The sequence below is a fragment of the Haemorhous mexicanus genome, chromosome 10 (assembly GCF_027477595.1).
Source record: "Haemorhous mexicanus isolate bHaeMex1 chromosome 10, bHaeMex1.pri, whole genome shotgun sequence".
Lineage (NCBI taxonomy): Eukaryota > Metazoa > Chordata > Aves > Passeriformes > Fringillidae > Haemorhous > Haemorhous mexicanus.
Window position 1 is genome coordinate 1,354,715 of NC_082350.1, and position 26,816 is coordinate 1,381,530.

Sequence of the window (26,816 nt, forward strand, 5' to 3'; positions counted from 1 at the left end):
TATCAGCTTTGTTCATGGAATCATCCTGTCCTAGCTAATAAATGAAATCCAAATGCATATTTTATCTAAATTGTTTCAGTGAAGAATTAGAAATGTTTCAATCTAAATAATGAAAAAAAATTAAATATAATTTAGTTATGCTATCAGTCAATTCTGGTGAAATCTCTAGCTGTGTTATGCCAGCTGTGTTTAAAATTTAGGAAATCATCAGGCCCCTCATTAAGCTCTTAAGTCAGCAATGTTTGGAGTGGCACCATCTGAGGTAAGTTTTTTCTGAGACCAAATTAAATGAGGAGACATGGCAACACTCTGCTGCTGTTGATATCCCCTTTGGATAACATTTTTTCTATACACAGACTCACCTGTCTTGTCAGAGTTGCAGAGAATAGTCTCCTTCTCAGCTCTTAATCCAGGACTAGGTCCATGTTTCATCCACAGAGTGATGGTGAATTGATCAGTTAAATTTTTTGGGACTATTCCATCTGGGATTTTGGCTCCTTGCTTTCCATCAAATTTAAAAATCATGTCATTGCTATCCATGAGGAGCCCAGCTGTCCAGTTGGTTGTTGTACTGGGAGATGGTAACAGGTCAATGGCACCTGAGGAAGCTCCTGCAAATCACATAATGAATAACATAATGAGAGACCAGTGAAAAAGCTGTGAAGATTAATATAGGCTAGGGCTCTGATTCACACTCTACAGACTATTTTACTACCCAAATGGTTCTACCAGCCTCAATGCCAAATGACTGAAACTTTATAAAATACCCCCCATCATGAACCAGCCAGAGTTTTCTAGATTAAATGTACTGCAGAGAAAACTATAGAAAATAATGTAAAGTTCTCTTTCTCAGAAATGCTCATTATTTTCTGAAATTCATTAATTGCATTTCTTCAGCTATTTCAAGATCTGCTAAGTCAAAACAAATTTTCTGCATTTATCTTCCCTCTCTGACAGCATGAGGGTTTGTGGGAATGATGTGCTGTAACGTACAGCACAGTGGGGATGAATGCAGGGCAGGCCCCACAGTGTCTAGCAGCCAGCCATGGATATCCCCAATAATTCTGGGAGGAATGTCCATTCACAGGGGGAATTCATCCCCACCAAATAATATCACTCCAGTGCTGCTTTCTGCTACATATTTGATGGTTGGAGCTCTGTGTGTTCTTTAATGATAGACCCAGATGGAAAACACCATGGTACCAAGATCTGATAAAATAGCACAGTTCTTCACAGCTCTGTGTTTGCTTACAGCTTAACAACTGCCAGGCTATGAAAACCATGCAAGGAGCTACCCAGAGCATTTACCTACTGGTGAAAGACAGCCTGTAGCAGGAAATACGATTCCAACAGTAAAAAGCACAAACAATCTTTGTATTCCTGTTGCTGCTTTTTTACTGTCAAGTAACAATACGGCGAGCAAACTGTGATGGCACAAAAAAATCCCTTGCTAAGGTGTTCTGCCCTCCTTCACCATCCAAGAAGAGATAAAAGATCCCAAATCTCTGCAGGTGTGCAAAAAATTTTAAGCAAAAAGTGTGTAGAATTGTTTCATACAGGCTTTAAAAAAAATGTATTATAGCAATTTGGAAATATTTACCTTATTCTGTAACTGAATGTCTTGGGCTCTTCTCCAAAATTTACTACTGTAAAAAGAGGCTGTTTTGAAGTGATATTTTGAATACCAAACCTAACACCTACGTGTTCATAGTCTGAGCATGGAGACAAAGTGTATTTATTTTACAAACTGTAATTCTGGGTAATACGGGACACTGCATATGTGTAACCAGCACCAAGCTCAACTGGTTCTACTTTATTTGCCCATATTTGTATGGAGATTTATGGCTAAGTTTGGAATCTCATCCTGTTATGTGTTTTAATCCTGCTCTGAGAAAAATCATTGGATTATGTACTTGGGAGATTTGGCTGGAATAAATCCAGAGTCCCAGGCTGCTCAGCCATGCACATAGACAGGCCTGGAGCAATGCAAACAGGATCTCTTTGGAGGTGTTCCCAGAACAGCCTTATCATGGGATCAATGCTCTTCCAAAATTACTGCCTAATGCCCTTTTCTCCCAAAATGCTTCCAGAACAATGCAGGAACTGCTGCATGAAGCTCAGTTTTGGGTTAAGACCCCTAAGGCACCTCTTGCATATAAAAGTGCTTATTTTCACAAGTGATTTATGCAGTTGGCCCCACCTCCTCTCCCAGTCCTGCACATTTGGGCTCTAAACTTTGTGCCAGGATAAGCACACAATGATGCTGCTCACTGAGCTGGACCAGATTGCTGGCTTAGCTGGAAACAAATGATCCAAATAACACCCAGCTCAACTGTCCTTTATGATCAGAACAACTTTCTTTGGGCCTCTTGCAATGCTACAACACCCAGGATAATGGAGAGAGGGCAGGATCATGGCTGGAGCAGGGCCTTGAGGCTGACAGTGTTTCCCGGTCTCAGTTTCCCATCTGCCACATGTGAGAATTAGCAATCCCATTATTTTCTATTTTATCTAGATTTAGAGGGAAAGGATACAGCACCAGAGCAATCTTTACACTATATTTTAGGCTCCTTAACCTATGTTTATTTTAGTGTGATTTTTTCTGATATGTTTTTGCAGTCTAAATGGTGTCTTTTAGACAGTCTGTACTTTTTATTACTGTCAGGTAACAAGGTGAAAAAATGCTTCCTAAAATGCTTTGAGGCACAACACTAATAGTTCCTTGACTTTAAAATGACTCAAGTAAAATTTAATCATTTAAGCTGCCCACCTTGACCATCCAAGGGAAGCAAATCTCTTGGTTATTGAAAAACAGACTTGTACCTTCTGTCATATTAATAATGAATTTTAATTCACCCTCCTTAACATCTGCCTTCTCCAGATTTCCAACAGATAAATGAAAAAATAGGCACAGGATTTATAAACTGTATCTTTACTTTTACAGAGAGAGCCTTGCATTTTACATGGTGCAGAGCTGTCTGAGTGCTCAGTTCTGCACAGTCTGCAATCACATCATGCTTCACTGTATAAAAAAATTCAGGGTTTTCATCCTTTTAAAAGGATTTTATCATCCAACCATTAGTTACAATAAGGTAACTTCTGGGAGAAAACTGATTTCCAGAAATAATTTAAGCGGCCTTCATAAGACTTCTCTCTACATTAAGGATGGTAATAAATACTAAATAGCAAAGTGTAGGCCAAGCTAAATGCAATTCTCATGTAAAGCACATTGTCACTTACAGCCTTTTCATCAAAGTCCTGTTACAAGTTTCTGCCATGTCTCTATGAAGATATGGAAAGCCTGGACCAAAAGAAAATTCTTTCAGCGGTGAGAATTTTCCCCCTATTTACACACAGTCTTACACTCTTACTTGTTTTCTCAAGTGTTTTCCATTCTCTTCCTTCACAGATGTGCTGAGCCAGAGCTGAAGTTCAGCAGGGATGTCTGTCCACTGCTCAGAGCTGCCTGCAGCCACCACAATGGCCCTGGAGACCCGAGAGATGCCTGTAATTCTCTTTTCTATGCCAGTGACAGCAGGTGAGGCAGTCAAGCCACACTCTGCAAACTGAGCCCCTTAGAGTTTGTGCAACCTTCCTCAACTGAGGACTTTTACACCAGCTGAAGGTACCTCCTTTTAGCCTACATTTGAAATTATAATATTGTTAGATATAGCTGCTATCATTGTTTGATTTCAAGGTAAAAATTTCGTGGTTTAGGTCTTGTTCATAGTGGTCTGCACTGAGTGACTGTAACATTTTAAGTTCAGGTCTGTAACAGCACAAAGCAAAGTTTTGGCTGCCATACAGCTTCTTAGAGGAGGCAAAAGTATTTGACTTTAACTATTATATAAATACTATTTATAATTTAAATAATTTTACATAATAGTTATATATATATTTAGCTACTATATAAATATTTAGCATATTTATTTTTATAAAATTTTAGTATTTATGAAATCAAGCGTTGGTCCGCCTCTCAGATTTAATATCACTACCATGATTAAGATGCATATTGGGGCATATGGATTTTCATCTGCTCTTCTAGAGCCCAGGCAGTTGGATAAAGACATAGAATCAAAGTCATGATTGTTTCTGTGATCTTAACGAAGCAATTTTGAAGTTGAAAACATTCAGATTTTATGACAATGCTACTACTCCCACTCACCTTTACCTCCCTTTCTTCATCTCCACTGAAAACTGATAATTACAACTGCCAACCATTTTTCCCTGGAAATTGCTTCTCCATTTTTAATAATTTAGTAACACTGGCTGAAATTTTTCATTTACAAAAATCATTTCCTAAGGTTAGTGTATTGATCTTAACATATCTGCAGCACTGCTGGGTGGTTATAAGAGCAAAGACAAGCCCTACACCAGAGTGCCCGGAACCAAAATCCACACATTTAAATGGAAAAAATTGCACAAATAACTACTGTAGCTCAGACAGAAACCAGGCAAAGACACAGAGAAGATGAGAATTAATGTCTACACCATCAGGGCTTCAAAGGAGGACTCTAAAGACAGGATATCAGAGCAGGAGAGACACCTGATCTCAAAAGATTAAGGGATTACTGCATGGCCACTTCTTTGCCAGATACAGAATCTTAAAGTCTGAAAAAAATACAGCAGTATCTTCAAGTATTTAACTTGCCTTTCCAAACTTACTTCTGCATTTTACACAAAGTTATCAAAAAACACAAAATGGGAGGAAAAAATGAGGAAATGTTTCCCCACCAGGTCAGCTCTTATCTGCAGTTCATGTTTCTTAAATATTTTTGCCCAGAATATAATTTTACTTTTTGTTTGTTTGTCCTCTGGCACAGCACTGAACAGCACAACAGAAAGCTGAGTCAGGAGGACTGAAACACAACAGGGAGATTCAATTCCCTTCAAATCCTATGGTTTCCTGTGATGGCAAATCTACACTGGAAATCTTACTACAGTGTCACACCACTATTTGTAGCAGAGGGAAGAAAGAAGGGAAAAGAGATGGAATGAGGAAGAAGGAAAAATTGAGAGGGGAATTGGAGCAGGAAAGAAAAAAAATTAAAAGAAGGTAGGGAGAAAGTATGAAGTAGAGTGAAAACAAATGGAAAAGAAGGGTGGAGCAGCTGTCAAATATCATCACTCTTCATTTGCATTGCTACAATCCAAAGTGAGCCAGCTGAGCTAAATCCAAGTTCTGCATCCTTACAGGTCACAAGGAGCTGGTGCCTTGTTTGCAAAAACATTATTATGTCAACTGAAATCCATATTCATACCACATAATTTCTGCAGAGATTTTTCAGAGTAGGTTTCACGATCACAGCCCTTCCTGATGTAACTGGTCTGCAGTTCAATGGTGGTGTGGATTGAGGACACTGGTCCATCACATGTTTCCAGGTGGATGCTGGGAAACAAGGGAATGCTGCCAGAGCCAGGCCTGTATTCAATCCGTTTGTTCCAGTCTGGAAAAACAAACAAATCAAAACCAAGGTCCAGTGGTGAGTAAAAAAAAGTGAAGGGAGTTATATAATTTTAAATTACATATTGTTCTCAAAGAACACTGTCTAAGGCAAAAATAAGAGTCTGAAGTTGGCATCAATAAGCTACTGTCCTAAAAAAATTGGATTTTGGCCCTGTTTTTCTAAGAGTGTCAGGCTCACTTAAGTAACACTACTGCTGGTTGAGTCACACAAGCAGGGGCTACACACATCTCCTGACAGGAAGTGCTAATTGGTGTCAGTCTGGAGCTGCAGTGCCCAGGTTCTGTGACAGACTACAAGCTGACTCTGCAGGGAGAAGGTTGTCTGCTGCAGCCAATTTGGTCAGGCTGTGATAAGAACAAATACCTCCAAAGACCAGGCTACACACGTCAGTCTAATATAACACCTCTGTAGTGCCACTTCTTGTCTTTGAACATCTTCCTAATTTTGTGAAGCACCGATGACAGGAAGTTCCAGCTGAAAGGATGACTCCTGCTTCCAGACAGATCTGACTAATCTGTATTTATGCAGATGCCTCACAGCCCACAACATTTAAACAATCCCCTGCCTCAGGCAGCCACCTGTTTGTGCCACACATACTCCCCATGCTGCTCAACTGAAGCATTTTAATGTTTGAAATCCAATTAATTACGGTGTTTGCAACACGCTTCAGAGAAAACCCAAAAAAGCAGCAGTAATTACAAACATGTATTTTAGCTGTCTTTACAGTTTGTATTTTCATCAAGTCACAGAATGGCTGGAGTTGGAAGGGATCCTCAAAGCTCACTTACTCCATCCCACTGCTGTGGGTAGGAACATCTGCCACTAAACCAGGTTCCTCTAAGTCCCATCCAGCCTGATCTCAGGTTGAGGGATAGGGCATCCACAGCTTCTCTGGGCAACCTGTGCCATGCCTCAGCATCCTTACAGGAAAAAAAAAATCATATATCCAATCTAAATCCAACTTAAAGCTGTTGCCTCTTCTGTCACTAGAGGCCTCAGTAAAATCTTTCTATCCATCTTTCTACTAAGCCCCCTTCAAGCACTGAAAGGCCTCAGCAAGATCTCCATGGAGCCTTCTCCGCAATGAACAGCCCCAACTCTCAGTCCAGTCTTCTGGCCATGTTCATGGCCCTTCCACTCATTGCTTTAAAAAGTTCAAATCTTTCTAGGTAAAATAAGACTACAGAAATGGAAGAGTTCAAGGTCGTGACAGTCAACAAAATCCCTGAAAGCAAATGCACAGAGATTTGTTCTAGATATCAGTGGAAGGGAAAACTAATACTAAATACAAATATGAATGTATGCACTTAGTAGGTGAAGGAGTTTGTGTTTTTCAACAGATCTCATTTCAGAAACCTCAGGTCTTAAACTGCATTAAATTAAACATTTACAAGAAATTCTAAATATCCGTGCAAACACTTTGAAGTGTGAGGAAGTCCTTAGTCCAGAGTCCAGGCAACAATGCTACAACCACTGGTCTGCATTTCAGAATTCTCTGATCTTCTTTCTGACATAACCCAACTGGTTTTTACTAAAATCTTTAGGACTAGTACATCATGACTAAGACAACCATGACTGCCTGTGCACATATAACTGAGTTACAATTTCAGTTGTAATTTTCATGCAATTCACTCCATTTGTTCCACATTAAGTTAGACTTGATCTAGAGTATTGCATAATTTCTCAGCATTTGTCGGTTTAAACAGTACCATTAGAATTTCAAGTACCATATATGGGACATCATTACAATAATAGGTTTCTGTTTCCTCTCCATTGCAGAAATTTGAGGTTAACGCTTTGCCAATAGAACAAGAGCAGCAAATTCTTTGAGGTACTTCAGGTAAAAATAAAGTAATTTGCTGATTTTATGCAAACTAATAATATATTAATTTTTGATCTTTATAATCTCTTATTCAGCAGTTCAGGCATTGTATTCCTCTACCCCAAAAGGAAAATAAAGTATTACCTATGTCTGGAACCTTTCTGACTATTTCAGCAGCTTTCAGCCACATTTTCATTCCTCAGCTATAACAAATGGACCAGTACTCATGCAAAATATTCATTAGTGGACGTGAGATGTGACTGAATTATAAACTGCAAGGTGCCTGAAGCTGTGCCTCCAGCTATACAAGGAGTGTCCTATAAAACTCACATCATATAAAATGCCACTGCTTAAGAGGAAGAATGATGGGAGGCCTCTGTTTTAGCCAAAAGAACTGGAAGAGGTATTTTGTTTCATGCTTGTTTTCAGCTTGGCAGAAGTGGGAATTTGTACCCAGAGATCATAAACCCTGCACCTCCCTAAATCACTCACTTTTATCTCAGTTCTAAATTGTAAAGCATCAACTAGTCTTGAACCAGTGTCTTTGGACCTTGGTCTACTGCATCACCACGGACCAATCCTCATCCTAAACTGCACCAGCACTTCCTTCACTTAACTTAGTGCAGATTTAGGAATTCCACCAAGAAGTCCCTCTCCATGCCAAAGGCATTCCCAGGCAGGAGGCAATACTGGAGTAGGTTACAATCCTGTGATGGCAGAACCATCCCTAAAGGCAGCAACAGCTCTGATAAAAAACAACTGGCTTATTTTCACAGAATCTACCCCCAAGCACGTAGCTCCCAGAGCTGTGAAGCTGAGGCCAGCACCCTCTGCATCTCAGCACTAGTGCAGGCTGCAATGCTGGGAAGTGCACAGAGCTGAACAAGCAACAATAAGTGGTAGTAACAGTACAAAGAAATTATTGTGACAGTAACCCAGGTCCTTAATTTAACTTTGAATGGTGTGAATATCATTATTTTGCTTTATCTCAGAATAACATCCCACACTGGACTTATTCAAAAGATCAGCACCTTCCCTTTAGGAATGCGGTGGCACTTTTTCATTTCCTCTGGAGTGACTCTTAGGAAAAGTCTTACGTAACCTGAGTCCGCAAATATCTCTGAATTCAGGTATTTTCTAGACATGTTCAGATACATAACCCCACCTGAACTGGCAGGCTGCACTTAGATTAACTAAAGCCAACCAACACAATTCCTGCTTTGACACAAACCTGACCCAAGTCTTGCTAGAACACCACGTTACACAGCAAACTTAGGAAAGTAAATGCTCTCAGGGTAGAAGACTGATCCCGGGGGAAAGTCTGAATAAAACCCGCACTGTTTAGTCCTGCAGCCCCTGTTTTGATTTTACAATTCAGCAGGCTTTTGCTTGCTTGCCTCTTGTAGCATAAAGCTGCTCCAGACAATGCAAGACAGCCCCAGCAGGGTTATCCCTACAATTAGAGTGCAAATATCACACTGTCAAGCTTGTGGTTCAGATTTCATCAATTATAAAGCAACTATGAAAACATGCATCTTGATCGCTGAGAAACTCAAACGATCCCAAGATCAAAATGGATCAAACTTCAGTGACAGTTTGAGCCTTTAAAAGTAAATCCCAATACACTAAACAAGTTTTCCTTTTAACAACAGATTGATAATGTAAAGACATTCCTTGATCTCTAAACTTAAGGTTTTCTGTATTGTCTTTGTGATCCATGTTTTATATTTTAATTAATTTCTAATGCTAGATGACACTGAGGGATTTAATCTGATTTTTTTTCCTTGAAGGAGATCATGCAGAGGAGGTATGACATGGTTCATGTCTCCTACATGTGTGTGGCCATAAACTTTGATTCCATTTCACGGTGCTAAAAATGATAGCAATGTAATTAAAGATAATTGTAACACAATGAAATACGAAACTTCTCTCCTGGTGCACTGAAGATATGCATCTTGGCAGCTAAATGTAAGATAAAATTTATGTGGTGCCGTTAGTGAGTCTCTGCAGCATCCCTACAAAATTGCTGGAACAGAAGGTTCCCAGAGCAGTGTAATTGGTATCTCTTCTGTTTCCTCTGCAGCATTCTCACATCTGTGCTGTTTATGTAGGTTAGAGACTTGGCTAAAGGTTACTCTGGTGCCTTTTTTATGTGAAATAAGATGAGTGACTTGTTAAAGAAATGATAATCAGGTCTGACTCAGTTAAAGGGTTTTCACAGCAAAGAGAAAACTCAAACTGATGTCCAAAGCTCTGCTGGTTTGCTAAGAGATTTAAGTGCACATATCAAAACATAAACAAACATTCATATACAACTTTTCCTTGTGCAGCATGTTGATAGCTTTAAAAAGACAAACAAAAAAGACACAGAAATTCGTGCTTAATACAGGACAGTGGAAAGTCTGCTGCTGCAGGAGCTGGTGAACCCAATGGAGTAACTGTGGTGCCTGACCTACTGACACTGAATATTCCATCGAGTGATAAAGTTCACAGACCTAATGGTGCTTAATTATGTGAAATAAACATATAAGAATCTAAAATCATGAAACAGCATGGCTTAAGCTATTATTTTTCATGAGATTTCATTTGAATAAGGTATTTCTCACAGTGTCAGAGTCCCAAGAGCACTAATAAGCCCTAATGAACCTCCACAAGCTTCACCTGGGGCCTCCATTTGCCCTTCATGTGCCTGGAGCTCCATTTAAGCTCAGCCCCCATCTGACTGGGCTGTAGGTGCTGGTCTGTCCCAGCCACAGCATCTCAGGATCTAGGAGCCAGCCCAGGTCTTGCTGCACTGGCTTGACAGAGCCTCAGTACTGTGGACTGGTCCAGTGGCCTGATCCCAACCCTCATCCATGGATCCCAATCCTCAGCCATGGATCCCTGTCACAGTTTGCAATTAGCTTGTAGCTGCCAAATAAATATAGTCAAATCAGACCTTCAACCTTGGCCCGCCTAGAGGTAAAACAAGTACTCAGATGAGGCAGGGATAGGCTGGGTTCAAATCTACACAGAGGCTTCACCTATCACGTTCCATCCTAAGCTGCAGACATCTCCCTGGTCAGGAGCTGGGCTGTGAGGGGATCAGCCCATCCAGCAGCTGAGACCGGGGTGTTTTACCCCCAGTATGAATGAAGTGTGTACAATAAAGCTCGCGGCTGTCGCGTAAAGCTCTGAGGTGTGTGTGTCATCCCTGTCTCCGACTACGTGGCTCCTCACATGATAGATCTCCCCTCCTGGGACCTGCGTCCTCCCCAGGAGGGGGATCTGGCATCTTGGCTGAGCCAGCCCCCTTCTCTGGGTCTGTCCTGCTCCCCTCAGCAGGGTCAGGGCTTGGCCCTGGGTGACAAATACATCACCCCACCCTGCTGGCTCTATCATTACAATTGGCTCTCTGCTTGCTTTCCTTAGGGAAATAACCCTCTTCTTGCCAGGTTTGAGTTGGTCACAGGCTTCTAATGTCTCTGCTGGAGAGTCTACAAAGTGCTTCTCAGATTCTCAAAGACAGACTCTGAAACACTGAAACACTGCATGGAGTAGTTACCCAAATCAATGAATTGAGTATCATAACTCTTGTGGAAGAGAAAAAAAAAAAAAAAAAAAAAAAAAAAAAAAAAAAAAAAAGGGGAAAAGCTTCAAACCTAACTGGATACCCAGCAGTGGTTTAACTTTTGGGCAGAGGAAATGTTAATGGAACGATGCTGTCAGCTGCATCTCAGAGATAAGAAACTTCTCAAGGAAATGATAATTGCCCCAGTAAAGCACAGGAGGATCTTGCAGTGAAAATTCAAACAAGAAACTACTAGTTTTGTAGTTGCAAATACAGAAATGTGAACAAAGGAGTTATATGGAAATTAAAATCTAGTTAAATAGGTCTAAAATGAATGGGGGTTTTGTATTACTTAAGATGGAAAAGACTGGCTTCAGTATTTCAGTCCTCACAGATAAGCAGAACAGCCTGCATAGAGGCCAATAATGGGTTACTCTGCAAATGTGAAGCTCATGGTACCCAGGGAACTAACTAGTAATGATCTCTGTGAGTCTGCCTTGGGAGTGTTTTTTGATATTTCCATTTGCAGTCCTGGCACAAGACCAGGACCTTGTTAGTTACTGCTGCCAGTGAAGGGAAAGGAAGGCAGTGCCACACTAGAAGTCAGTCTAGAAAGAATGTATCTTAAACACAGAATAAGATGATCTTGAAAACTGGTGTTACAGAAATAGTGCTTAGTAAGTTCAGCATACAAAGTGCTCAGGAAGTTCAGCAAACTTCTGAGAAATCACTGAAAAACAACAAATGGAAAAAGAGCTGATTTCATTAAGACAAGAAAGCATTTCCACAGGCCACTGGTCTGATACGGCCAGGCAAAAGCAAGGCAGACCTGGAATATCTAAAGCACTGTTTTCAGTAAGAGGCCATGGTAAAAAGAAACATGGGAGGACCTGGAGTGCTCAGGGAAGATGTACTTAACTATAACGCAGACACAGAACTTACTAGAGAGAGCATATGTGAAAAATTAGATTGAACAGGTATGACTGCTTTCTCTGAGTATGTCTGGTAGTCAAAGCAAAGTAAAAACAACATAGACAAAAGTAAAAACACAAATATGAACTTATGTAAATTTCAAGCTCAAAACTTGGTAGTACTCAGGAGTTTAGTCAAATTTCAAATGTCTGGAGTGTTTTTTTAGAACGGGTATTTTACTAAAATGGTGCCATTCAAGTTAACAGCTGAATGTAACTATTTCATCCTGATTACCCTGGTAGAAGGATGTGTGGCTAATGCATGCACAGCAGTGCCAAGCCTAGACTGGCATAAAGACTCCCTGCTTCACAATAAATTTCATTTATAAAAATATGTGTGAATATCTCACAGCTAAGACAACAAAAGGATGTTTTGAGCTGCTAGGTGTGTGCACAAGAGTAATACAAATTGATTTATGTTTAGTGCAGAAATTACTTGGCCCTTTTAAATTGTTCTGGAAGACTAAGAATATTACCCTCATCAGCAAGGTTTCTGCACTTGACCAGCCTCCTCCAAATAATCAATTGCCTTAGTAATCATATTCCTCCTTGTTAAAAGCATTGGCAGAATGAAAGCCAATATGGTTTTGGTTTTCCTCAGTAACTGGATCTTACTAGAAAGCCCCCATGAACCATTCTGAAGTCACTCAGCAGCTACTGCAAACAACATCTCTGAGGAATGTTGACTCAGAAGTGATGTGAGATCACTCTGCTACTGAAATGGAAGGTCCTGCCTTTCTTTGTACAAAAGAAGGATTTTATTTCGGCAGGAAGAGCAAGCTGATCTGACTGCACATGGCCTCTGAATGCATATTCAGCCTTAAAGAGGTGCTAGGATTGTGCCTTTAAGAAGGGCCCAGGTTGCCTTAGTGGGCCCAACATGATTTAGGAAGGAAATGATATGCATTATATCTGATACACTAACAACCTTTTAAGAATATTTTTATAATCTACTGGGTGAATAAACAAAGAGAAGCTTTTATTTCAAAACTGTTTTTAAGCCAACACTATGTAAAAGTAATTGAATTTTCAGGACTATCTTTTAAGACGAATTTTTAAAGAACTTCAGCCTTATTTTCTTTCTTGGATAGTTGGGTGTGGAAGCATATGGGTTCACAGATCTTGGAAGATAAATGCAATAAATCTTTTCAGACTGGTAAAACACTTAAGGCTGGATGCTGTGAAATCCTGTTTTCTATTTGGAGTCCTAACTGTTCAACTGCAGGTTAGTCACCATTGCTTATGCAAGGCCATATGAAATTTGGGATGGAAAAAGTCTCCTTTTATGAGGGGAAACAAAGTGACTTTTGAGTTTTGGGCTGTTGTCTTTGCTCTACACTCATCTGCCCAGGAAGCACAGCCAGTCTTCCCTGTTGTGAGCTCTCTGATATATTCCCAGGGTATTCAGTTGGTTGCTTCAGAGAAGTTTTTTTCTTCTAATAACTATTTTCTGTCTGAAATCAATTGCATTTTAGGGAGCAACCTCACTTGAGGTTTAATTGTCAATAATTGAGCAGAACTCTGACAGTCTCAAAACATATTTTTCAAGTTTTCAGGTCCACGATTTGGCCGTTTTATTTTTTGAGGCTAGACTCTTTTTCTCCCCACACAGTACACTGGTCACCAGAGAACCTGGTACAGGAACAATTATTTTCAATATTTTTCTACTTTGCATCTTTCAGCACATTGGGTTATATTTAATTTCCATTTGTAATCCCACTATGGGACGACAGTAACAGTTTTGTGAAAACTGTTCCTGAAAGTAAAAGAAATGTGACAAAGTTTACAATACCATAAATGAGCTAAAGGAAACCTGGTCTACATTACAGGACTTTGTCTAACTTCACCTCATGCTATTTAATGAAAATACTTTATGGATATTTAGTACTGGGGTGCCACAAGTCTATCCACCCTGCTTTGAATAAGGAAGATGTAACTTTACAGAAATCAGTACTTGTGACATAAAAACAACTGCAGTGAAAGGAACCCCACTGAAAGTGAATGCCCGCGAAGAAGTGTAGTGTGAGCTTTGTGCCCACAGAACTGAGACCAGGCAGAGCCCTGGAGGGAGGGACAGAACCTGGGGAAGGTGTTGAAGATAATAGGTTTTTGCTTGGAATGGAAACCCCATAATTGTGTTTAAAAATGTTTTAAACCAAAAATCCAAGTATCTTTGACTGCAGATTGAGCCATTATGATGTCAGGAATACTGTCATCATCCACCTTTTCTTGGTAATGCAGTCCTTTACCTACCTGGCAGGATATGATCACTCCACTGTTTGGAAATCATGGACATGAAAACGCACCTGGCATGAAGAGATTTTGTAGCACAGCTCTAGAAGTCACTTGACAAAACTCACTAATGAGAATTTCCAATTAAAATAACTGATTAGGAAGCAATTAAGCCCATTGATTTACATTTTTAGCTTCCTCAGTATATGAATAACACTCCAGAGTAGTCTGCTCAGAAAGCAGATGCCAGCTAGGGTCAAGTTTAGAGGCTAGAGTAGCCTCTAAATAGAGGGGAGGCTTTTTTGCTGAAAATGTCAGCGTGGGGATCTGGCTACTGGTGTATTAATGCCCATCATCAGAGAGCAGGGAAGCAGCTCCTGGATTTAATGAAGACTTCAATGCTGTTAGCCCAAGGAAATACTGATTAAAGGAAAGCACCTTGGCTTGTGGAGCCTTATTTGCTCTGCCACACATCAGTCACATGCTGTTGGCCTCAAGAAACAGGAATAATTTTGAATTGCTTCACATAAGCCTGCTCTTCACTCTCGCAGCCCTGCACAGTGGAGGTTATCTGAAGGGCATCTGCACTGAAATTGGCTGCAATAAAATTTTTAATACTGAAGTTGCATTAGACTACTGCAATCTCTATTCATGATAATTACATAAACAAGTGCACAATATTTCAAATTACAAAAGCCATTAACTTTCAAGAACTAAGTGCCAATGCCATAAATTGAAAATCCAAGTATTTATTTGATCAGGATAACACTGAAGAACAAGAAAAAACCCATGTATTTTAGCAACATCTCTATTATAACCAAAGACTCAGAATATTCCTCTTTTCTGTCAAAAACCTTCCATTATTTTACTTCCTGAAGTCATCCAATTTTTACAAATATAGCATTATTTCAAAGAAGATGGAGCCAACCTGCTGGCTGCCCCTTTGTGGGGAGGTCACAGAGCACCAGACACAGGGAAGAAAGAACACCATAAATATCTTCCATTTCTAGTCTCCAGATTTCCTCTTTAACTACTACAAATACTCTTGGAAAGTTTTGCTTATTTGATCTTATTTTTTTCCCTTGAAACCGGTGATTTTTACTGGCTCAAACAGGCAAACAGTATCACCTACGTGAACTTCTCCACCTGTAAAAATAGGTATAAAAAAATCTCTTAAGAGAAATACATAAATTTCTGGAATATTTATGTTGTAGCTCATTTTCAAATTACAATTAATGAATTAATAATAATTAAGTAATGAAGGCCTATCTACCCAACTGTTTACTTAAAGACATTCTACCCTGAGTAGGAGACATCCGCTTGCATTTTGTGCTCCTTGACCTGGGGGTGTGCCAGGGGGTGAAGAGTCATGTGTTTGACAGATGGAAAGGTACAAATAACATGAACCAAGAATCAAAAAATCCCCCCAAATCCCAACCAAACCTGTTTGAGGTTGTTCCTTTTCCTTTTATTGGCTGCCTAATCTAAACCCACCTGATGGAGCCAGTAACAAGCATAACAACCACATGAACTATGAATAATACTGGGCAATAGAAATGCACCACTACCACCTTTGCAAAACTTATTCAATCAATAAAATACCTGAATAAAAAATATAGAAATTAAAAAATATTCATCCATTACATCCATTTTAATACAAATCTCAGGCTAATTTGGGGATAATTAATCTGAGATAACTCCATAAACTGGAAACAGAATATTTCTCCAGTGTAAAGAAACCATAATAGTTTTCTAGAATAAATGATTTGAACAGTAATATCAGTTAGAAAATGTGGAAATAGTTCATAGGTATTGAGGTTTTTTTCAACAACCTGTTCTTCAAATACTTGGGTACTAGTACATCCCAAAAAACTGAAATGTGGCTCTGCTCCAAGTGAGGGCTGTGGAAATGGAATCCTGCTATTGCAAACATTTCATTATTAGCTCCTCTAGACCAGAGCTTCTCATTTCCCAAAGAAAACCATTTTTTCTTCTAAATGTCAGCCTGTAAATTTACCTTTAAATAGAACAGCAAAACTGATTTTTTTCTTTCTCAATCATTATGTTTAAAAATTACATTTATGAAGGTCAAGTTAGTCCTGAATGACACCTGCATAACGTGGTCACATCCAATTTGTTTGTCTGTAATCCAGCCCTCATTTCCACCTTAATTCCTAAAAATTAGTGGCATATCTATCTTCCCTGTACATTGTCAGCTGGGGTTTTCTCCATTCCAGACAGAGTATAGATCCTTACAGCCTTTTTAGAAAATCAAATTGATTCCTACCAAAATGTCTCAATATCAAGACAGGAATCAGCTTTAAATATGCTTTTCACTCCCACTGAAGGTGCCTTGGCTCCTGCATGCCTCAAAAGCCAATCCTGAACCTTGAACAAGATAACCTGAACAACTCCAGCTCACATGGCAGAACTATCTTGCCATGGTGGCTTCAAAAATGCTCTTTTAAGGAATAGTAGGACAATGACAAAACAGCATAATTTTTTAACCTTCCAGAATATTCTCATAAGATAACTTATTAGACTCATAAGATAACTTACTGAAGTAGAAATTTGTCTTACTTCTTTTTGTCTGGTCTGCTCTTTGTTCTGCCTAGAGAAGAAGCATGGCAAATGCAAACAAACATGGGATTATCATCCACTTTGTTAGCAGGCTTGGAATGAGGCAGAAGAAATAGCACCAGTTTTCCACACCAGTGCAACAAGCACCTTACTTTCCTTACTGCGAGGTAGAGGGAAAACACCAAAGGAAAGAGCTTTAAATAAAGAATTAAAATAGAAAAGCTATTCAACCTTACCTTCCCAGCCTGGTTTGCACACAGGTTTGACATTAACTCGTACCAAGACATCTTCTGTTGCATGCTTTTGCCCACAGTCAAAAGCTGTGACCATTATCTCATACTGGTGCTGTTTATCATAGCTCAGTTTCTCAGTGTTCCTGATGTTACCTAGAGGTTCAACACAAGAAAACATTCAGAGATTGATTCTTGGCTGAGCATTCCACAGACTGCAACATTTGGGTCCTGGTTCATCAAGTGCTTTGTGACTTTGAGCCCTCTGAGGCACACAGGACATGCAGAGGCAGGACCTTTTGAGGAATAGGAAGGATTTTCTTTCAATCCAGCAGAGAAATAAGATACTTGTAGGAAAATATAAGATGGGAGTGATATAATGTGGGCATGGCTCTATCAGAAAACATTTGCTCAACAACGCTTTCTAAAGTAAGATGGTAAAAGTATTTAGCAGTTACATCTTGACATGTGAGCTATGAGCAGAAGCACCCTCCTTTTCCACATGTCACAATACCTGGCTTTAACAGCCACGTTCCTGAGATCCACTACTGAATCCAGGTATCTTCTGTTTTCTCAAAAGCTATTACCCTGTAGGTGAGAGACATTTTAAAAATAGGAAAAGCCCTAGAATCACCTCCTGCATTACAGTGTTTAGCAGTATTTGATAGGGCAGCACAGAGTTATCACATGCAAAATAAAACCCAGCAACAACAGGGTTTATCTGCTGAACCTGACACACATATAAAGGTAAAAAATTTCCTGCTTTGAGAGCAAAGACTTCAGAACTTTCAGAAGGAAAGGGAAAGATCTTTCTCTGAATAGTTCCTGGAGGACTGGGAGAGAACCATGCAAAATATATGGGTTTTCTATTAAGGAGTTCAGCGTTTTAATCCTGACCATTTCCACTGAAATTTACTTTTTGCATAAGTTGAAACTTCATCCTGTTTAATTCATTTCACCCTTTTGCTCAGGGCTGTTTGGTTTACCATCTCTTTGAATGAGGATTTTCATTCTAGAATTCAAAGAACTAACTTACTCTGCAGCAGTGCTACACGTAACATCTGCTTGCAAGCAAGGATTAGCAAAATCCAGTTGTTTGTGCTAAATTTGAAATGGGCAGCCCCCCATACCCTGGAACTTAGTCAGATGTAGTGAACTGGTCCCTACAGGTGCTGGCCAAAGTCTCTTTTGTTAGGCACAAAACATTAGGTTTGGTTTGAGCATTTTGGTTTCATTTTCTTTTTTCTTTTCACTCAAGTGAGAGCGAGACAGGAGAAAACAGACAAATGCAGCTTTTTAAAAGAAGTCTTTCACTAAAGCTCCATTAATTTGACAAGTGAAGACTTTTAGCAGGTGTCTCTCTGCTTCACACTCCTTATCTTGTTAGAGCCCACCACTTTGCTTTTTACTGCTACTACATTAAAGCCAACTTTAGGAGTTTATTGAAATGGATGCAAAACTTTCTAGGTCAGGCCTGAAGAAAGGCTGATGTTTGCATTTATCACCACCTTCAGGTTCAAAACCTGTAGCTTAAATAGACCCTTGCATCTGCAGTTCTAAGTCAAGCCCAATACTCCATTTACAGCTGAGTCTGAGTCTCTCCCACTCCCTTTGTGGGCAGGGCACACAGGAGGACAAACCCTTCTCATATTTTAATGTCTTGAAAGGAGAAATGGAATGAGCTGCTGAAGGCTGATTTGGACACAGGGCAGTGTCCTGCAGACTCTGGGGTTCTCTCTCTGGGGTACCTCATGTTGCCAGGCATTTTCAGGCCTGCGATGGGCACAGCTCTTTGCTCCCCACAAGAACTGCAACAACCACATCAACTATTTCATTGGGTTTGGTGTTAGTGATTGACAAAACAATCTAATCACCCATTTTACTATCTTGAGTTGTTCTAATTAGTGGCTGCCTAAGAGGATTTAATGAAAAACTGCCACTACAAGTATATACTTAATTACTGACTTATATCTGCTCAGTTCTTCTGTCCTTTCTCCATTATATTATTTTGTACATGAATCTTTATACTTCCCTATTTGGTTCTTCTTGGTATTATTTTAGTCTGTGCTCAGCAAAGATAATTCTCAAGAAACCAAAACTGTCCAAATTTTCATTAGCAGATTGCAAAAATTTGTGTGGCAAATGAACTGTCCTACAGGATTTATAAATCATTACAACATATTTACATTTCATTAAATCTATCTTCCAAGATCTGTATTTCATTATGGCCATTTAAAATTTGGACTACAAAGATTCTGACTCTTAGGTGTTGTTCCGGAAGGTCATTTGGATGACTTGAAGATGTTAGCCAATAGTTTATTGATTTCTTAATATTTTTTCTCTTACCTCTGATGTTTTATGGTTCTTTGGTTTTTTTATAATTTAATCAATACAATTAAAAAGCTGACACAGAAGGAAAGCACTATAAACACAGACTAACTAAAGTTTTAGAGATGATAGTCTGAAAGTTTCTGTTTACATCTCACTCATAGACAAAAAAGTAATTAATAACATAAAAAAGAGAAAATTTTAGTGGAGAGCTAAGTACATTTCTACACAATTCAAAATTAAGCCATACATTTTTTATTCAGTTTTCCTAAATATCTGCCTTTCCCTGGAACTACCCAGAGCTATTACCAGTTTTCAAACAGCAAAAAGCAGATCAGTGACTAGAAGAATAGAAAAAGACCTTCCTGAGGACACAGGCATTTACACCTCTGTTTCTTCAAGGTCAGTTTTGGGGATAGATGGAAATAAACATCCCTCTTTTATGGCTCTTCCACCTTACTTTGGAGCAGACATGAGAATGGGGAAAAATTTGACTGATTTAGTATGGCAATGCCCCCCTAAATTCCACAGTTACTAAATCAATTGATCTTCTTGTCAAAAAGGTTTAATTTTAAATGGTAATGGAAAGAATCTGTCATTTAATAAATATATAAATATCAAATGCAGATGCTCGGCTATAAAGTTTGGCTTTACACTTCTGGCAATGTGAAGTGTGCACAGCTCCTACTGCAGCTCTGGGTGCTGTAAAGGGGAATCTTGTGAGGTCCTGTCCTTGTAACCTGATAAAATCTGTATGGACTGGACAGGTCCCTGTCTCATCTTCACATTGAACAGTTTGAGCATGGATTTGTGAAGTGCTCCCCAGAGCTGGGTGGCAAGTAAGAATCATCCCCATTTTTGAGGTGAGACTAGGTCAGAGCTGTGACAGAATTTGTATTTATACCTGAGTTCCCAGATCATGTGACCATAATCCCTGACAAATAAAGCAGAAGATATGTGAATAAAAATGGGTTTTGCTGGCATTCCGACAGATCTGTGCATTGTGGTTTAATTTTTCTGTCACCTGAAAAAAGCCTACACAATATTGCTGCAGTAAGTCACTTGATTTGGATTCTCTGCCAAGGATTAAATGACATAAATCTGCGTGCAATCTTACTTTAAAACATATTACGCCTTATACCTTTAATCACAGTTCTTTGCACAGCAAAGCATAGATTTGTCCTCTGCCTTTACACGACTGTAATTTATGACTCAGAGTTCACTGCCCTCTGAGTTGGGCTCATCATATACAAGACTGAATTTTACTAGTGCTATAGTTTCAGAACACAAAGTAATTTTATCCACAAGGAAATCACATACCAAGGGCCAGAGTTCCCAAACATAACTGAGAAGTTTTATATTACCTTCCCAAAGTGCCTAAGGACCTGTAGGAAATACCCCCAGGCTGATGCTGCTTCCTGTGCCCACTCACTCCTGCCTCCCATGGAGTGGGGATGAGGCAGCCTGTGCACCAACACCTGAGCCTGCAGGGCTCTCTCTGCCTCTCTGCAAACCTTCCCCGATGCGTAATACAACTTTTCAAGACCAAAAAAATGCTCCAGGCATAGATCTAGGGGCAAGAAGTAAGTATTACCTAACAAGACACTGACCCGCCAAAAGAAAAAGAGCTGATTGCATAGCTTTGTCTTTTTACAGACCTATGTTTAGGGTTAGTTTCATATGTTGGTCATGAAAAAAGTCCACCATCTAGGGCAGACAGTGGCATGTTTTCCTCACAATTCACCCCCACGTCCATATTTTGGGGCCCCCTGCAATATTTAAATTTGATTTTAAGGTATTTACTTATCCTGTTTCTGAGCAATGAAGCTCCACATGTAGGTGACTGAAAAACATAAAAACATCATTATGTTTTTATGTCTCCTGAAGAAGACACAAGAACCTAGATTTGTATTTCACAATGGCTAAAAAAAACCCCTGTTACAAAATCCTAATTAGCACACTCCCAGGCATCTCATACATCTATTTTAACCACCCAACCGGGAACAAAAATGGGCATGTTTCTAAAGAATTTGCACCAGAGAAAGTTTCTATCAGCTGCCATAGAGAGACATTCTCAGCAGTGAAATGTGTTAGAACTAAGCAACATATTTTTCTCACAAAATAAGAGTACAGTCTTCTATTCTAACTTTGTCTCTAATCCCAATGGGGTTAAGCAATTACCATTATCCTAAAAAATTGCAAATTAGACTGCAATTACTGTTGGTTGTGGCAGCACTGTTCTTTTAGTGAACAAATAGATCAAAAATATTAATTGAACTCATGACCAAGAAACTGCAAGTATTACAATCTTATACCAATTATTCACTGCAGGCTTTAAAGTCACATTTAAATCAACGATTTTCTTATTGCGTTTGCTGAAAAGCAGGTCCCAGGCACATGAAGACAAAGATGTAACCAAGGACTCCTGACATTTCCTATGCTTTTGATCATACCTCTGACTGTAAAAAGACATGAGCACTCCTGAGGCAGCTGCTCTGTGTGATAGGAGCTGAAAAAGCACGAGTAGTAGAAATTACTGCTCTGTATCACACCAATTTCAGGGTATTCTCTGTCCGTTACATCTGCCACAAACCCCTCAAGAAATTTCGAGACAACGTGTGACTTCCCTAAGTACCCACCCTTCACAAAGACAAGTCACGTGGAGCCTTGGAAAAAAATGGATTCAGAGACATAGAGAACTTTCTTTTATGACAACATGGAAAATCTCACAGTTAGGAAAAAAGCCACAGAGAGGAAAATCTTCTAGGGAATTGCTTCTAAGTATGTCCCTCCAAATGCCCAGTTGCTGCAAAAAATCCTTTGTGCCATTTTCTGGATTCTCAAGAATCCTCAGGGTTACTGTGCCAGCTGCCCTCATTTACTCAAACACAAACATATTCCTCATGATTGCACTTCCCATACCATACACTTGCTTCCCAGTGTGTGATAACGAGACGGATTTTTCCCCGAAGTCATTAAAATTTATTGATGTTACAGGCTATTATCTTCCGATGCTCATCTGTGCATTGTGCAGGAACTGAACAAATAAAGATGAATAATTTTTGAAAAGGGTAAAGAGTTTTTATAAAACATCCCAACATGAAAATGACTGCGCAGAGAAAATGGTAGCTCCATGCATGCTTTCAATATACAATTTGGCCAAAAATCAGATTTAACTTCCAAACTGTACTCTCCTCCTACAAACATGGATTAAATGCTTCTGCTAGGAGAGATAAATCAGAGCATTGCTGGGTATGCACACAGGGTGTTTCTTCAACGGAAACTATTTTGTATAATCTGAAGCAAGCAGAGAATGGGAGAAAGGACCTTCCACGCACTTTTCATGCAACTCAGTCACCATTCCCAAAGTCAGTTCCATGTTCTTTGCTGATCCAGGAAGCTGACATACGAGGCCACCAAGATCAAAAACTGCTGCATATGGAAAACTTAATGTGGTTTATTATTTTCCCTAAAGTATAAAATATATACCTCCAAAAAACAACTAGAACAAACAAACAGAAGCTTAAGAAATGGTACTTATTCTCCAAAGTACATTTTCTTCCATGCTGCAGAATAATGGATCCACTTCAGGAAGCACCACAACTGGGCAGGTCTGTGGATATGTGATCCTAAAAGCTTTAACAATCAATAAACATAGGCAGAATATTGCCATATTCAGGTTCTGCTTCAGGAAATTCAGATGAACAGGACTGTCTGTAACCAAGTAAGTAACCCCTGCATTGGGGAATACATGCTGCCTTGGGGAATGCCATCACTTGGATGGGAAACAGGATCTGAGACAATTAGGAGAATGGACCAGGTGATCAAGGATAATGTTGCTCACTTAAATCTGGTGGTTTAATTTCCACAGGAGATTACTGCATCACTTTCTGCCCCAGTGGTACACAAAAGTCATGGAATTGCTCAGTGTGAGGATGACTCTATTCTCAGAGATGAGAACAGGATTTCCCTCTGGAGTTCCCTCTCCAGCCAGGTAATCAGCTCATGCCCCCAAGCACTGCCAGCCCTGAAGACAGCCCTGCTGTGACTGCACTCACCGTTCCTGTCGATGGCAAAGGGAACACCTGTGGTGACAATCTCATAGTTGCAGATCTGACTGTACTGGGGGGAGCAGTCCTCGTCTGTGGCTTCCACCTGCAGGATGCTGTCGTAGATCTTCCCCTCTGTCACTGAGGCCTTGTATATGCTCTCCTTGAATGCTGGGGAGAACTCATTGACATCCTTTACCTGGATATGGACTACTGCCCTAAAACAGGCACAGAAAATATCAAAGAGAAAAGTTAATTTATTGTGACACCTAACTAACAGTTTATTTTCAAAACACTTGAAAAGACTAACAAAACATATCTAGAAAACTAAGCCCCTATTAAAATGAGATATTAGAATTTTTATGATTTATTTGCCCAATTTAGTATCTTAATGCGGCACTAGGTAGAAGTCCATTGCCATGGCTTGTAGGGAGAAAGTTTCATGGTGTTCCCTATTAAAATCTGTCTCTAAAAATGAACCCCAGCAAAAAGCCAATGATATCATTACACAGTAAAATAAGACACAGTTGTCTTCCATACCCACTACCTAAAAATGGGCAGTTTATAAGTATTCTTCCATATTAAGTAAGGCTCTCACCTTCTGCTGATGAAAATTATCTAATCCTCCAAGTAGGTACAACATTGTACATGTAGCCCACCAAGGTCTTTGGTATTTAGTGAGTAAACACCAAAGGCCTTGATTTGGAAGGCTTTGCTTTCTGGTTTGATAGGAAGGGTGACAGAGGGACACAAAAGGGATGTTCCGGAGCAACAGCAGAGCTGCAATAAATGCTGGTACCCCAGGCAGCGTGGCTGAGTGTGTGCTACTAGACAAAGTCTGGTGACAGTGGGCCAGACTTCATTTAGTCAAGATTAGACCAAAATTTTCCACAACTGGACTTCTATCAGATTGTTACTGATGTGAGAGGGGGAAACATAGTAAAAAAGCAAAACTTGTTTCTGCAGTTTGATGGTTATCTGCTCTTGCAGGCTTCCTCCTAACTCCGTATTCTTTTAAAATATACTGAAAACTTCAGCTTGCATTACAGACCTAATTAAATTTTTAATTGTCATATGTCCTGGATGAGCAAAAGGAAGAATGATTACTATAAATCATTTATTATAATGGCTCTGAGCAAAATGAACTATTTTGTACAGCACTTATACATCTAGGTGAGTTAAATTCATTTTTAATGACAAATGATCTGGAGCTTTGTTTCATGAATTCAAAGGGAAAAAAAGGCACTGTGCCACCTAAGCTTATTCAGGGAATTGGCTCCTCAGTAAAAAATACCACCTACTGACCTTCAATACACTCTTTTTCAGAGGACTTCACTTTCTCTGAGACTTGCTGGACAAAAGATGAGGTCAGATGCCATTCAAACGTGACACTGCCTAGCTTATGGCATAGACATACTAAACAAAGTGGATTATTCCTCTTTTCTTACCATTTGAAATGAGATGAGCAGAGAGAAAACCTACTTAAAAATTGCAAATATCAATTGAGAGCCAGTTTCTATGACCTGGATGTATTCAACATAAAAGCACGAATGGCAAATATAAAACAAAACTGAGATGCATTTATCCACTTGAACAGGGATCCTGTCCAAAGCTTTAAATGAAGCCAACAAAAAGGAATATATTTTCTACTAGGTTAAAGGAATGAGAAAATTGGTGGAATATTGCAACTATGATTTATCTTTATTTGCTTTCTACCTGAAATAACATAGACTGTGGAGCAAGTGTATGCCAAAGCAAAAAAATATTTCTTCCCATTCTCACTCACTTGTGAGATTTCTTCCAGTTTGTTCCACTTGGTCCTGATCCACAGTCATAGGCCTGGATGATGAATGTGTATTCTTTCTGCAGCTCACAGTCAATGGGACTCTTTGCTCGAAGCAGACCTTCTCCAGATGTCTTGTTCAGCACAACGGCCTCGAAGGGCATCTCTTGCCCATGGATTTTAAAAGCACAAATTTCACCTGTGAGGAACAGCACAAAACAATCATAACTGGGGGTTAGAGGGTGGGGGTGGGTCTAAGTCTTATGCACCGGAGAGACACCTGCAAAGTTCATTTGTATTTCACCTGCTTTTCCAGGAGGGAAATACAGACTCAGGCACCAGGTCATTGTGTATCCAAAAGGGCCATTAAGCAGGTGCTGTGCAGTGGGATGTGCTGAGTGCGTCTCTAGGCACACTCCTCCCTCTTCCTCTGTCAGTACTGAATGGGTTCTGAAAGCCCCAGAGGCCATTCCATATGGTACCAACAGCAACGGTGAGCTAAATTATATTTGAGCTAAATTAGGAGACTGTACTTATCTAAAGGAAATAACAAAAAGAAAAAAAGATAATACTTCAGAAGTGGTGCTTTTTTAACTGCTGTCACTCCTTGAGCCACTTGAGCTGCCAGGTGGTTGCAGATATGCAGATTCTTGCAGTTAGTTTCCCAACAGTGGAAAAACTAATGGTGCAGAACATGGGAACATTCAAAATACATCCTGCTTTATTTACAGATATACTTCATCTTTGGATCAGAAGCAGTTGAAGACACACAGAAAAGTGTCCCTTTTGGACATCTCAGTTACCCACCCACATTCTCACTCTCATACATGAGTGCCTTCTTGGCAGCAGCTCTGCCTCCAAACTGTTTCCTGATATAATAGATCCATAGCATCTCTCAGAGGAGTACTAGAGAACAGAACAGATGATATAGCAAGGACTAATAAAATTGATTTGGTCACAAAACACAGCATAAAGGATATTGTGAGAATATGAAAGTGGAAAGTGAAAAAAGACCCAATTTCTGGTGTTCCTTTTTTTATCCTTCCTAATGATAGCAAGGATATGCACACGGAGTTAATTTTATTTTATTTTTAGTTCAATCTCTATACCCTGCTCCTATGCAAGATACTCCAGAATCCAACTTTAAAAATGAAATATTTATATAAAGATCAATATGACTTAAATATTTTTATGACACATTAAACACATGCTCTTTTATGAGCAAGTCAGTCTCGGGACATGCATTATAGATTCAAAGCCATCTCCCACTCACATAATCCTTTTCCATTTATTTCCAATTTACAGTTGCAGCCTTTTGAAAATCTCCTTGCCAATCATAGCTGAGCCAAGTGCCAAATTCTAAATTAACTCTGAATCTATGACCTCTAATTCAGACTAGGTTCCTGTTGCTCTATTACAATATATTGTTTATTTTTGCAAAAGAGAACAGACGGTGATTTTGTAAAAGTGCCGAAGTTCATAATTCCTATTATGTGTGAAAAATAAAAAATGGCAGGGGTGTGTGTGTGCAGGGAGGGTGGGAATTAGGTATGGAGGTATAAACACAGACTTTTAGAATATTTCCTTAACTATCATCACACTGGTTTCCCTTTATGACCACAGGAGCTGAAGCTTTGCTCAGCTACATCCATGGACATTTAGGCAGATGAATACCACACTTCACAATTGCAATCAATCCTGTGAATACCTTTAAAGGATCAGCACACAGTTGTTTTGGTAATTATGAGGTACTGAAAACACACATTAAGCATTGCTTAGACATTTTCCTGCTGTCCCCTCTCC

At 39.5% G+C, this 26,816-nt stretch overlaps 1 protein-coding gene across 5 annotated transcripts in view; it reads right to left on the reverse strand.

Annotated features, from left to right (window-relative positions):
* The window catches only part of CLSTN2 (calsyntenin 2), a 203,054-nt gene that overhangs the window by 64,458 nt on the left and 111,780 nt on the right, over positions 1 to 26,816 (reverse strand). For all 5 annotated transcript variants that reach the window (XM_059854901.1, XM_059854900.1, XM_059854898.1 and 2 more), the window contains 5 exons: positions 25,017 to 25,212; positions 23,240 to 23,448; positions 16,860 to 17,009; positions 5,262 to 5,447; positions 363 to 611 (listed from right to left, as the gene is read on the reverse strand). In XM_059854901.1, the coding sequence (XP_059710884.1) occupies positions 363 to 611; positions 5,262 to 5,447; positions 16,860 to 17,009; positions 23,240 to 23,448; positions 25,017 to 25,177 (955 nt within the window). In that variant the 5' untranslated portion in view covers positions 25,178 to 25,212. The remainder of the gene's footprint in view (positions 1 to 362; positions 612 to 5,261; positions 5,448 to 16,859; positions 17,010 to 23,239; positions 23,449 to 25,016; positions 25,213 to 26,816) is intronic.